The sequence below is a fragment of the Thamnophis sirtalis genome, unplaced genomic scaffold (assembly GCF_051295495.1).
Source record: "Thamnophis sirtalis isolate CommonGarterSnake01/CBP01778 unplaced genomic scaffold, rThaSir2_p1.2 scaffold_11, whole genome shotgun sequence".
Classification (NCBI taxonomy): Eukaryota; Metazoa; Chordata; class Lepidosauria; order Squamata; family Natricidae; genus Thamnophis; species Thamnophis sirtalis.
In genome coordinates this window covers 63,645,984-63,660,365 of record NW_028261391.1, presented here as the reverse complement: position 1 = coordinate 63,660,365, position 14,382 = coordinate 63,645,984, and the positions used below count along the sequence as shown (strand labels likewise).

The window sequence follows — 14,382 nt, the reverse complement described above, 5'->3', positions numbered from 1 at the left end:
AAAATTTGAGGCACAGAGGAGACAATGGTCTGTGGTAATCCCTGCAGCTTGAAACAGCTGACTGGGGGTATTCAGGGAGGCCGATCCACCCGCCAATCAGCTGTTCATGCTGAATCAGGCTGCAATAATGTGCTGAAGCTGACCTGCTTTGCTATTTACTGCAAGGACATGTCAGAGTTTGCAGCAGCAATCACATTCAGCAAGCACACACAAGTAAGTGATTCAGCAGGATACAGTAACTTCTCTTTTTATAAAATATAACACATTAAGTAAATATAAAATACCAAAAGCACGTTTTCCAACATGGTAGTTCAGCAGAGAAGTTTCACTTTCAGTTTTAGTTTCAGATATCAGCACAGCATGCAGCTTTAGTACAGAACAAGCCATGCCCTGGCTCCTTTCTGGCTCCTTCCTTGTTGCTCACACAGCAAATACTGTTTGTTTCCAAACAGTTCTCAACTCTCTCACACACTGACAGGACGCTAGCCAGATGAATACCATGAATACTGGTAGGCAGAGGCAGATTTTTTTTTTCTTATTTTCCTCTCCAAAAACTAAGGTGTTCTTATACTCTGGTGCATCTTATAGTCTGAAAAAATACAGTATATTATTCATTGAAAATGTTCATCCTGTTCAATAGCCGAAAAAGGCTTTTGTAGTGTCTTATTGTTACTCTCAGGGTAACATGTCAGATTAAAAATATGAGATACCAAAAATGGGTGGGAAAGGAGGAGACGACAACAAGCAAATCCAGATGCCAATTTTTTAAATTATTTGGAAACAGTCCCCACTGTTCTACACAGAAATTAGGATTGTATTTTAATGCAGTCTTCCTATTAATCTAAAGTAATTGCATTCTTTGAACAATGTTTAATAGTTTAATAGAATTTGTATGCCGCCCACTCCCATAGGGACTCTGGGCGGCTCACAAGCAAGATAAAAAACGTTTAAAAAATTTAAGAAAAGATACAATTATTAAAATAATACACCATCCACTCAGTCTAAGTGAATATAATCAACAGCCCCTGGCCTGCTGGAAGAGCCAGGTCTTGATCGCTTTCCGGAAGGCCGAGAAAGTAGTAAGGGTCCGGATCCCTATGGGTAGATCGTTCCACAGGGCTGGTGCAGCTACAGAGAAGGCCCTCCCTCGGGGGGCTGCCAGCCGGCATTGTCCGGTCGACGGCACCCGAAGGAGGCCCAACCTGTGCGATCTTATTGGTCGTTGGGAGGTGAATGGCAGGAGGCGGTCTCTCAGGTAGCCAGGTCCTATACCATGTAGGGCTTTAAAAGTAACGAATAGCACCTTGAAACAATGTCTTTTTTTTGTTCCAAAATGTCTGTATTATATAATTGCTGATTTTCTAAAAATTACTTCTGTCTGCCTTTTATTTTTAGGGATAATTCGTTTGAGAGATGGATTTCATGATCGCTATCCTGTGAATGACTACCTAGATCTCTTTGATTTGGCTGCCCATCAGATTCAAAATGTGCTGCAGAGAGATTCTGATAACAGCCACGAAAAGAGGAGCAACATTATTATTGGTACAGAAACTGTCGCTTGGGATGGCTTTTCTCAATCTGGTGTCATCTAGATGTTTTAGAATCTCACATTTGAAGAATTTAACTTTGAAAAAGGCTTATTTATAGAAATGATATTCCTGGTACTGGTATTGCTATGATTTACAGTTTCTGGTGTTAAAATGGGGAGTCAGACTTTTAAAATATATTTTAGCAATATATATCTGAAATACATACTAGATAACAAAATGTGATGCATTTTATTTCAACAAGTTCTGTTGGCAGAGAAAGGAATAAAGTTTTTTTTTACAACAACCAAGAAGTAGTTTTAAACGCCATTGAAAAGATAAAATATTTCTTCTATTACAAATCTCTAAATTCTTTACTGATACTGATTAAATATTTGCAACATTTCTTTTAAAAAATTATTGATAAACATACAGCATATATATATACAGCATATGTATGTATGTATGTATGTATGTATGTATGTATGTATGTATGTATGTATGTATGTTATATTTGTGCTGATAAATAAATAAAGGGAGACTAGTATAGATCTATTTCAAGCTATTTAGCTCTCATCAGCTAGCCATACCCTTACTGGGATTGGAACCTGTGCTGTATTGCCTCTTAGGCAGATGTGTTAACCACTGAGCTACAGAGCTCAACTCCTTATCAGCCAAGCCAGGGTGAAAGGTATATATTTAAAGTCACAACCCCTGGTATGCCCCAATTATGGTAGGAAGCTAACAGCTTCCATTATCTGTCAATCGGCTCGTCACAAGAGTCCATCATGACAGAAACCCAATATTTTTACTGTTGCCTTTGTTACACATTTTGTGTTATATTTGTGCTGATAAATAAATAAAGGGAGACTAGTATAGATCTATTTCAAGCTATTTAGCTTTCATCAGCTAGCCATACCCTTACTGGGATCCCAGTAAGGGTATGGCTAGCTGATGAGAGCTAAATAGCTTGAAATAGATCTATACTAGTCTCCCTTTATTTATGGCTAGCTGATGAAAGCTAAATAGCTTGAAATAGATCTATACTAGTCTCCCTTTATTTATTTATCAGCACAAATATAACACACACACACACACACACACACACACACACACACACACACGTCGCTGTCCAGGAACAGCCAAACGTAAAGAAGAATCCTTTTACTTAGTCCAGACTCTTGTTGGCTGCAAGCCCCAAATAAACAAAGAGATAAGCACTTTGGCAGCAAGTCCTACGAACCTAGGCAGCAAATGCAAACAAACTCTGGCAGCAATCCAGTTTGCCAAGTTGATTTCTCTTAATCATGAACGTTGACTTCTGCAGAAAGGCATGGCACAAGCATCCTCTTTTATAATCAGGAGAGAATCTTAATGAGCATCAGCTGAACATAATCACCTCCGGTGCTTACGCAGTTGTTCTTGACGCCGAGTAGCCCTTTGACGGCGTGCATCCCAGAACAACTCACAGGTATTTTCTGGATCACTCATTCTTGTCTCCTCCCCACTGATCCAGGGCTCAGGCGCTTACCTGGTGGCCAACCAGTCTCTCTGCGCCCTGCTCGGAGTCGAAACTCTGTCCAGGGTCCTCCACCTCTTCAAGTGCCGACTCATAAGACCCCTCACTGTCGGAGTCTGGTGGCAGCTCCAACGGCTCCTGCCAGGCCACAACATACATACATACATACATACATACATACATACATACATACATACATACATACATACACACACACACACACACACACACACACACACACAGACTACATTTCACCGAGTTTTATCATTGCAAGGACAATCAAGGCAGCAATCGTAACATAATTAGTATTCCCTTTCAATTGACCATTCTCACTAATTATGTTACGATTGCTGCCTTGATTGTCCTTGCAATGATAAAACGCGGTGAAATGTAGTCTATTTAAAAATATTCAAACAACATCATAAGATAGCTATCAATAAACATGATAATAAAAAAGCATGTATAATTAGAAGTAGTTTGCATAAGGTTTCATGTTTGTGTGTCTTCACTTCCCAGTAGATTCTACATGGGCTTTTTTCAGTCTGTGCCTTATTCTAATATTCCGGCACAGAATGCTAAGGGAATTGTCTCCTGATTATCTCAATTGAGTCACCTAAATCTATATAAAAGGATTTACCTCTGTTTCAGCATTGTTGTTTTGAGACTGGCTCTAATTAGTTGCAACTGTGGAGTCAGCATGACAAAAACGAAGTTTAAGCATAGCAAGTAGCAAATAGCAAGTAGCAATTAGAACTCTTTCTAATTTGGAAATTAGAAATGCATTGAACGAGGAAGACATCCTCGTCTTCTTCCTGTGGTATTTGAGACAATTTTTGTTACATTTATAAGATTAAATAAATAAATACATACATACATACATACATACATACATACATACATACATACATACATACATACATCTTTGAATGAATTATAGCATTTGTGCAGGACAACAATTGTTTAATTAACACTCTGAAATAGAAAAATGCCTTAAGATACCCTAATGCAAAACAGCATTTAACATGATCTAATACAGGTTTCCCAATCTTGACAACTTAAGACACACGGACTTCATCTTTAGCTATGTTGGCTGGGAAATTCTGGGAATTGAAAACCACATATTACCAAGGTTGGGAAACCCTAATCTAATATGTCTTGACTTCCTCACAAAAGCTGTTAAACCTAGCTTCACTGATCTGGAATCTTGCTTTTATAAACAAATGTTAAATGCTCTTTCTAGGGTTTGTATCTCAAGGACAAGGACAGGCGAAACCATCTGTATTAGCACTAGAGATATCTCTTACATGAATATATTGATTCATATTAATCATGAACATTCTTATGAAACAGTTGGACCTCTGCTGCAGCTTTATAGAAATGAGCTTTTCTAAAAATTGTTGACTTCAGCTCTTCATCAACATGCATACTATATTAAACTTTTTATTAACTTGTTAAAGGTAACTTATTTCATAATATATCCATAGGATATGAAAATCAGAAGGTCACTTAGGGAACAATGTTATTAAACTTTATATAATTAAAGCTGTAAACATGCTATTGTATTGTATTCCTCTTACTTTAACAGTCAGTGTAACTTTCCATTCAAAAATACCTCTGAATCAAATGATTACTGAGTTATAATTATACTGCCAGATAAAATGATGGCTATTGCCTCAGTGACAAAGCTCTAAGCATTCTAGACAGGATTTGTTAATTTAAAATCATTGTAGTAATGAATTCATCAGAATGTTTATAATGGATTTTATATGGACAGCCTAGAACTATTCTGTAATAAAAGGGAAAAGTTTAATCATATGTTATGTACTTTTAGCTTCTATGAAAAATTTGTATCATTTTTTTTTACTGTGCAATTGTGACTTGATAGATCAGTGCAACAGCAATTAATTTATCTTATGTTGAATATGAATTCCTTTTCATCAATATTAATTCAAATTCATAATAGGTCAGATTCTAAAACTTGTAGGAAATGTACTTTTGAATGCCATTGCCAAGTTAATAAGTTTTGAAGAGCTGATTGCCAAATATAAATTATGACAAAATATACAATAGAAATCTACATCTCAGCAATTAAGGCAATTAAAGGGACACAATAAATGAATACATATGTGCTACATTTCATAGCGGACGTGCTATATTATAGTAGTGCAAATTCAATAAAAAAGATTGGACATGAACAATAGATTGGTAAATTTTATTTCATTCATTCATGCAGCCTTAGTTAGCAAAACTCCTCATCAATATGTCTGAGAAACTGACATGTTCCAGAATAATATTTTTTGGATTGTGTATGTACTAAGAATTTGAGCAGGTAGCAAGTAAAGTTCATTGGAATTTACAGGAGTCATATAAGTAATACATATCAATAATTCTACTATTGTTTTTCAGGATGAGCAGTGTTATAGAACGTAGAAAATAACAAACAGTAATCGACAGAAATTAAAAACTTGAGAGAAGGGAATGAAAACTACTAAATCTAGTTTACAAATATACTTTTTGAAATCTTTCTGCATTTGCAAATCATCCTTTTTCTGCATCCATACATCACTTTATACATTGAGTTTCATTATTTATTTGTATAAATGTTCTTTAAAGTGTAGACATATTTGAAATATATCCAAACATTGGGACTTATAAAATATAAATTTGACAATATCAAAAGAAAGTAGACTTAATATTTCAGAATGTTTTCTACGTTAAAAGGAAATGGAATATATGGCTCATTCACATCATAGATACCAAAGTCTTTATGTTATCTTGTGTATACTTTTAAATATATTTCTCCTTATAGCTTTCATACATTTTTTTGCTGAACCATTGTTTCTACGTGTTGAATTTTAGTACCAATTTTAGTCTATTCAGTTTCTGTGATAGAAATAGATGTACAACAAACACATGGATAATGACATATTTGGGAAGTATGATTTATAGCAAATTCTGCTTTGTCTCTAAAATTAAGGGTAACCATCTATAGATTTTGTCATTTCTAGGAGAGGCGAGTGCTTCAACAATGTGGGACAACAATGCTTGGATTTTCTTCTATGACAACAGTACAGAGGGAGAACCTCCTTTCTTAATACCAGATTTTATTCATGCCTTCCAACCAAATGCAAAGCTTATTGTTATGCTTAGAGATCCCGTTGAAAGGTGAGCATCCAATATTGCAAATGTTTTCTATTTTTACATATCATTGTAATTAATGTTGATAATTATTTAAGATTAGAGAGTTTCAATTTAGGATAGTCATAGAGATGCAATTTTTGAATAAATGTCACATCTGATTTGGTAAGAGAAATATTATGATTTAAGTGTTCTCGCATATTCTCTGTGTATGAGAGAGTGAATATCTATGTTCGTTTGTGTGTGGTGATGGGTAATTATTCTAGCAGGCCTATGCATTATTTGTCTTGATGTATTGATTTATTTACAGAGATTGTGCTTTATCATTAGCATTTTGACCTTCACTGTATATGTGAAGTTTTTCATCCCATCTAATATTACACAATATTCATGCTTTGTACATATAAACATATATGGCAACAGCTGCAATGATGCTATTGATATTTTGCCCATTTGCGTGCATTACATGTGCAATACATGTAAAAATTGTGGTCGAATTTCATTTCATGTATTTGTAGCAGCCATCTGACATTTTCAAACTCTTCTCTAAAAACATCCCTGCACTTGAACAAAGAATTAGCTATTGCTTTGTACTAATATTACCGTGACCTGTCAAAACCGCGTTCCACAAAAGCGCGGTCGACGAAAGCGCGTATGTGACGTCATCACAGCGCGACAAAAAAGATCGAAAAATTGAAATAAAAATTAAATTTCAGCAAGCCGATTCACATAAAGGTAAGGGTTAGGGTTAGGGTTAGGGTTAGGTTAAGGGTTAGGGTTAGGTTTAGAGCGTTAGCGTTACATTTAGCGTTAGGTTAAGGGTTAGCGTTAGGTTTTTCGTTAGGTTAAGGGTTAGGTTTAGGGTTAGGTTTAGAGTTAGGTTAAGGGTTACGTTTAGGGTTAGGTTTAGGGTTAGGTTTGGGGGGGTTAGGGTAAGGTTTTCGCTTTATTTTTACATTTTTCGATCTTTTTCGTCACGCTGTGATGACGTCACATACGCGCTTTCGTCGACCGCGCTTTTGTCTACCGCGGTTTTGTGGTGGAACCAATATTACTTGTGTTAGGCATCTGTATTACTTTTTCTAGATCTATTTTTAAAGTTGGAAGTGGCATATTTGATATAAATTCTTCATTTACCATCATTCTGGCTACAAGCTGTCTTTCCAGTTGTAAATCATAATGTGTAAACTTCCAGATATTCTAAATTGTCATATGGGAGCACATGAATAATTAATCAACTTGTTCAACTCCTGTATGGCTTACCTCTCTGCTACAACATATGGAGAAAACATACTATTAGATATAACTAGTAGTTCAGAATATTAAACTTCATTTAATGAAAGCTGTCACAAATAAAATTCCAACATGCAATGATTGCATTTTTAAAGTTTACAGTCATTGCTTTAAAATTAATTATTTTAAATAATAACACTTATGCAAATGTTATTTTAATGATTCCTGGGTAGACAAATATAGTCTTCCCATATATCTCTTAGTGGAATAGTTTGCATCCAACATTTTGTATACGAAAAAGAAATGTTATGCCAATCTAATAGAGGATGTTCACATGAGTCATTCTTACCCGTACTAATTGATATAAGTTCTTAAAGTAGCATCTGATCTAGGACAACTGAATGAATGAAAACTAATTTGAAAATAAGGTGAAAAGATTGGAATTTGTGCAATTTCAGGCAGAATTAGATTATTCACTTCCTCACACCATCTTATTACCCTATGGGCCCAGGGATTCGGTATGTGTGAAACAGTGGTGGTTTTCAAAAATTGTTCAAACCTACTCTGTGGGTGTGGCCTCCTTTGTGGGAGTGGCCTGCCACCCATGTGACCGGATATGAAGATGCCAACGACACTTGTCAGAACCACCTTAAATTACCTCACACAAAACACTGGCATGCATAAGAATATGATGTAAACTTATTTTTTAAAAGGCATCTTTGGTTTTCGTTAAAACAACTTCAACACACGCAATGTTCTGATTGCACCACAAACGCAGTAGTCATCCTTACTTTTCACGGAGGCACTGAGTTTTATAAATATGAGCATGATAGTGTAGAATAATCATATCCAAGGACCAGTGGTGGGTTTCATGGTGGAAACCTCTTCTGTAGGTGTGGTCTGCTTTCCGGGTCCACTGGTGGAACCTTTTCTAACTGGTTCAGTAGATTTGATGAACCGGTTCTACTGAATAGGTGCGAACTGGTAGGAACCCACCTCTGGTCAGGGGTCCCCAGCCCCTTGGCTGCGGTCTACTACCAGGGCGTGTCATGTTTGGAATTGGGCCACTCAAGTGGGTGGCTGGAGCATGTCCAACTCAACTTGCATAAGTAGCAGGCTACCAGGCACTCGTGCAGGTGTGCACCGCCTGATGCTTATGCAATTTGAGCTGTATCTCCCCCCACAACCAGGCTGCCAAGCTGTAAAGGTTGGGGACCATGAATGTAGATCTTTAGAAAAGAATGATAAGATAAAAGATTTAAGTAGAACAACTGAAATTATTACACAGCAGCGATATAATGATTAACTTGACTATTTTATTCATCTGCCATAAAAAAAAGTGGAGTAGGAATATATTTGGAATGACTATTATGGTAATAAGGATTTGATTTTAATGTTTGGAAAATAAATTCCACTATTGTTGGGAGAATTGCAGTAGCTTGACAGTTTGTGTTAGTTTTGTCTAGAATGAGGATTACTTGATACTTTCAAACAGCAAGTAAATCAGAAAGAAGCTGTTTCCTTAACATATCTGAGCCAAACAAAGTTCTACTGCGAAAAACAAAATTTATGATATAAATAATATCATTTGTTTTTTTCCTGGACACTGGTTGTTGATTTATTATTTCTATTAACTAGATGGCACAGTTTATAATTGCAGTTCAATTGTTTATGTATTTTTTTCTATTAATAGATTATATTCTGATTATCTCTACTTTGCAAGTGCTAATAAATCTGTAGAAGACTTCCATGAAAAAGTGGCTGACTCATTACAACTCTTTGAGAATTGCTTGACAGATTTCTCTTTGAGAGCCTGTGTGTACAACAACACTCTTAATAATGCCATGCCAGTATGTATATTTCATTTCAGATTTTATATACTGTTCTAAAGCCAAGTATTACCAGTTTCAGAATATATAAGAACCAAGTACTTTATAAAACCCAGTAACTGAAATTGCATATGATTATTCTTAAATAAAAATAATTGCACAGCTAGGCTAGAGATCTTTTCTCCAACATCTGGTTGTTGAGAGTAGTTTCTAAGGACACACATTTTGCAAGAATGAAATGTTGATTTAATTTGAGTGCTATACATTTCTTTTCCTGTTTTAAGTCCCCTCAAGAAGTTGGAGATATAAAAAAATGACACTAATTAGAGTAAGAGGGAAGATTCTTGGAAGCTCATCTAAGATAGAAATAATTTCATCTGTTCTATGACAGTTTGTGCTGTAAATAATTTTAATCTTGTTTTTGTATAGCTCAATTAATTAAACAATTTTTGGGGAAAATTATATAACATGAATTCATGTCTTTTCTGTTGTTTATTCCCATTCTCCAACCTGACCCTTTTCCACGTCCACCTGCCGGTTTATTCTCTGCTAATCACTTCCCAATCAACCATTTCATTTCCCCTTGCATCTCCCACTCAGAATCTTCCTACTATGTGAATATAATTGTATCTGGAATAACTTACTACAGCTCTTTCCCTCCCTCTCTCTCTCCCCCTCTCTCTCAGGTAAGACTTCAGGTTGGTCTGTATGCTGTTTTCCTCCTTGACTGGCTGGCGGTTTTCAATAAAGATCAAATATTAGTGCTCCGATTGGAGGATCATGCATCCAATGTAAAATTAACTATGCACCTAGTGTTCCAGTTTCTTGATTTAGGTATGGATTTTAATTAAGCATATCCATCATTGATTTATTGTGATTGTCTTGTATTTTCTAAGGCTTCCTTTCTCTGTGCTATCTGTCTTCAGCACAGCTGTAGATAGAGTTAGCACCAAATACATTCATTTTGGGAAGGTATTGGAAACTGTCCTATTTCTACAGCTCAAAGCTTTAAATGTAATATTTTAATTAGTTCGTTTGCTATCTACTACTCTATTCAATTCATGCATTCTGATTGTTATTTTGAACTGAGCAGAGTTATCAGCTTTACTTTAATGTAGTCTTTAAATTTCCTTGAATTTTATATGTACACTAATTTTTATTTCAATATAAACCACTTCCAATAACTTTCATATGTATGTTCTTTGAAAGAAGAATTTGTAGGTAGATTTAAGAAAACTAAATGTAAAATAGCGGCAATGTCTAAATAGAAATGGACTTCTGTGAATCAACCCTTTGTCAATGGGAGCAATATGAGTTTTTCTCCATAGTGAGGGGAGGAGTATCCAGGATGGGTTAACTTTGTACTCATTGATTGGACTGAGTGCGATAAGCACTTTAGACCACGCCCTAGTCACCAAATAATACCCAGTTATTGACTCAGTCCCCAACTGGACGGCTGTGTCATCCTGATTTCCTTGAAAAATTGTAAAGAAAGAAAGAAAGACTGATTTAAAGTGCAACTTGCTATTCCTCAGAGGCGTGAGTACCTTGGCGGCCAGCAAAACCCCTGGCAGGGGTAGTGCCTATCACCATTAACCTACAAAGGCGGTGGACAGATTTGGCCACTAGGATAAATCCTGCGGCCACTCAGGGCTTTAACACCCAGGAGAAGGAAAAAGCATCACAAAGCGCCGGCACGCCACTCCTTTAAACAATGGCCAGAAAAAAACCCCTGAATCAGCGCAGGTACCCTTCCTGGGACTTACACAGGGTGCTGGATGCTCTGACAGGCCCTCCCTATGAGCCACTACAAACAATTTCACTCAAATTCTTGACGCTCAAGGTGGCCTTCTTGGTGGCCATTACTTCCCCTAGGCGAATAGCTGAACTTCAGGCTCTGTTGGCCAGGGAAGATTTATGTGTATTCCACCAGGGCAGAGTGGTCCTACGACTGGACCCCTCCTTCATACCCAAGGTGTGCTCTTGTTTCCACCAATCACAAGAGCTGATAAAGTCAGAGGCCTTGTTACCTTGGAATCAAGGTAACCTCTACCACTATAGGCAGGTGGTTGCGGACCTGTATTGCAACCGGGTACCAAACACAAGGGCTGCAAACTCCAGGGGCTATTATGGCACATTCTACGCGAAGCGTGGCCACATCAGCGGCCTCTGCCTCACAGGCCTCCTTGACCAAGATCTGTAGGGCAGCCACATGGTCTACTCCCTCACCATTCATGAGGAATTACAAATTGGACTCCTTCACTTCAGCAGAGGCAGCTTACGGACGTAGGGTATTGCAGAGCGGGAGAGACATCTCACCAGGCATAGGGTTGAGCATAGACCTATATATACACAATAGGTGTGAACGTTTGGGTTTTGGTACGTCCCATCCTGGATTCTCCCCCCCCCTCACTATGCAGAAAGGGCATTGGTACTTACATGATAAGCCTATTCTCATAGTGGGGGAGGAGTATCCAGCCCGTCCCTGAGTTGTAATGTATTGGAAACATTATGTTTTGGTTGTATATCTAGAGCAGGGGTAGTCAACCTTTTATACCTACCGCCCACTTTTGTATCTCTGTTAGTAGTAAAACTTTCTAACCGCCCACCAGTTCCACAGTAATGGTGATTTATAAAGTAGGGAAGTAACTTTACTTTATAAAATTTACAAAGCAGAGTTACAGCAAACCCCCCACCGCCCACCATGAAAGCTGGAACGCCCACTAGTGGGCGGTAGGGACCAGGTTGACTACCACTGATCTGGAGTGTTAAAGAAATACATGAGCAAATAACGGTTTGAAACTACATCAATGTCTAAGAGTGGATGACACATCGAGTCTGATAGAGTTCATCGTCGAAACTTATTACCTGGTGTCTAGGGCGTGGTCTAAAGAGCTTATCGGACTCAGTCCAATGAATGAGGATGAAGTTAATCCATCCTGGATACTCCTCCCCCACTATGAGAATAGGCATATCGGTTCCACCACAAAACCGCGGTCGACTAAAGCGCGCGTGACGAAACCGCGTACCTGACGTCATCACAGCGCGATGAAAAAAGCACGCTGTGAGCGGTAAAGCTAAAATTAATGTGTAAACCTAAACCTAACCCCCCCAAACCTAACCCTAAACCTAACCCTAAACCTAACCCTAAACCTAACCCTTAACCTAACCCTAAACCTAACCCTAAACCTAACCCTAACCCTAACGCTTAATGTAACCCTAAACCTAACCCTTAACCTAACCCTAACCCTAAACCTAACCCTTACCTTTACGTGAATCGGCTTGCTTTCAAAGCGCTTTTTAAAGCGCCCTTTTTTCTGTGCGGTCCTTGTTGTCACGCTGCTGATGACGTCAGTGACGCGCTTTAATTGGGCACGCTTTAGTGGACCACGGTTTTGTCGTGCCACGGGCATATCAGGTAAGTACCAACGCCCTTTCTCATAAAAATTCACTTACCTGTTTATTGAATATTGTATAACTTGGAAAATGCTTAAGAACATAAATAAGCAAAATTAGACATGATTATATATATTTTTTATCGTAGGTGCTCTAAGCGAAAAACAAGAAGCTCTAATTACTAAAAGTCCGGCATCAAACACTAGAAGACCTGAAGATCGGAATCTAGGTCCTATGTTGCCTGTCACAAAAGAAATTCTGTGTGATTTCTATCGGCCTTTCAACAAAAAACTTGCCGAAGTTCTTTCAGATGAAGCTTTTTTATGGAAAAAGTCCTGATTCGACCATTTGAGAGCCAACAACTGCAGTGCTTGGAGAGAGAAATATATATTTTAGAAAACTCTTGTTTTTCAAATGTAAATAATTGCCATTGTGAAGTTAGTAAAATCTGCATTTTCATGTTTCTCTCACTTGCTATTATACAATATTCTTTTCCACACTGGAGCCCTTCAAGTGTGTTAGGGCTATAATCCCCAGAACTTAAGTCAGGGTGGAACTCAGTATTAAGGAATGCTGGAATATGAACTGGATTTCCAAAGACGAATATAATGATTTTTGCAATTTTTTTCTCAACAAAAGAAGAGCGCACAGATAAGTTTGGTTGAAGCAATCTTAAGCCCTCTGGTTTTAAAATAACTGTATTATATTACAGAAATGAGCACTAGATACCTAAAACGCACATTCGTTCACACTTTTAAGTATACCTTGCAATATTTGGAACCTGCTTAAGACGGCTTTTTAACCATTAAAAGTTAATTAATTTTAACCTAGTGGTTTGATTTTTCTTTGACACACTATATTTACTTTAAATGAGGATGACTCCAAAATTAAAGAACTCCTTCCCAAAGAATATTAGACAACAATAAATACAGTAACAATTAAATTTCCTTCATTACGATGTTCCCATGGTATCTAGGACAACTGTCTCATTTCATAGGTAAAATTGTATTTATTGTATTTGTATTTATTTGTCTTGTATGCCGCCCACTCCTGAAGGACTCCGGGCGGCTCAAGGGAAGGGGGAAGACTAGACAAAGACAACACTTTAAAAACAAAACCGCAACATTCACAATTTCCGCGGGGCTGGATGTTTCACAGGCCCCCCGGCCTGCTGGAGCAGCCAGGACTTGGTGGCTTTGCGGAAAGCCGGGAGGGTCGTAAGGGTCCGGATCTCGACAGGGAGATCATTCCAGAGGGCTGGAGCTGCAACAGAGAAGGCTCTCCCCCGGGGGGGTCACCAGCCGACATTGGCTGGCGGATGGAATCCGGAGGAGACCTAACCTGTGAGATCTGATCGGTCTATGGGAGGTAATCGGTAGGAGGCTGATTAAGAATACATTGTTTCCCCTCCAAGTAAATACAGTATTTCTCAGTAGGCAGATTGGACACCCACAATAAGCCTGTGAAATTTACCAAAATTTAACTTGAAGTACAGGGCGGGGCATAACCTTTTCCTAGGGGGTCACAGCAACACTTGTAATAACAACACAAATAATTCATACACCATTCGAAAGCCCATCAAAAACTGAGTTTATTGACACGATTTAATAGTCAGTATGACCACCATTAGCCCTTCGAACAGCATTCAAACGAGGTGGATAAGAACACAACAAATCTTCAAACAGTTCCGTTCGATTTTCAGGGCGGGGCATAACCTTTTCCTAGGGGGTCACAGCAAGAT

General features: G+C 37.9%; 1 protein-coding gene across 2 annotated transcripts in view; it reads left to right on the top strand.

The window, feature by feature from the left end:
* The window catches only part of CHST15 (carbohydrate sulfotransferase 15), a 71,436-nt gene extending 57,969 nt beyond the window's left edge, over window positions 1-13,467 (top strand). For both annotated transcript variants that reach the window (XM_087725944.1, XM_087725943.1), the window contains exons 4-8: window positions 1,396-1,542; window positions 6,054-6,210; window positions 9,110-9,266; window positions 9,932-10,079; window positions 12,790-13,467. In XM_087725944.1, the coding sequence (XP_087582070.1) occupies window positions 1,396-1,542; window positions 6,054-6,210; window positions 9,110-9,266; window positions 9,932-10,079; window positions 12,790-12,980 (800 nt within the window). In that variant the 3' untranslated portion in view covers window positions 12,981-13,467. The remainder of the gene's footprint in view (window positions 1-1,395; window positions 1,543-6,053; window positions 6,211-9,109; window positions 9,267-9,931; window positions 10,080-12,789) is intronic.
* The last annotated feature ends 915 nt before the right edge of the window (window positions 13,468-14,382 follow it).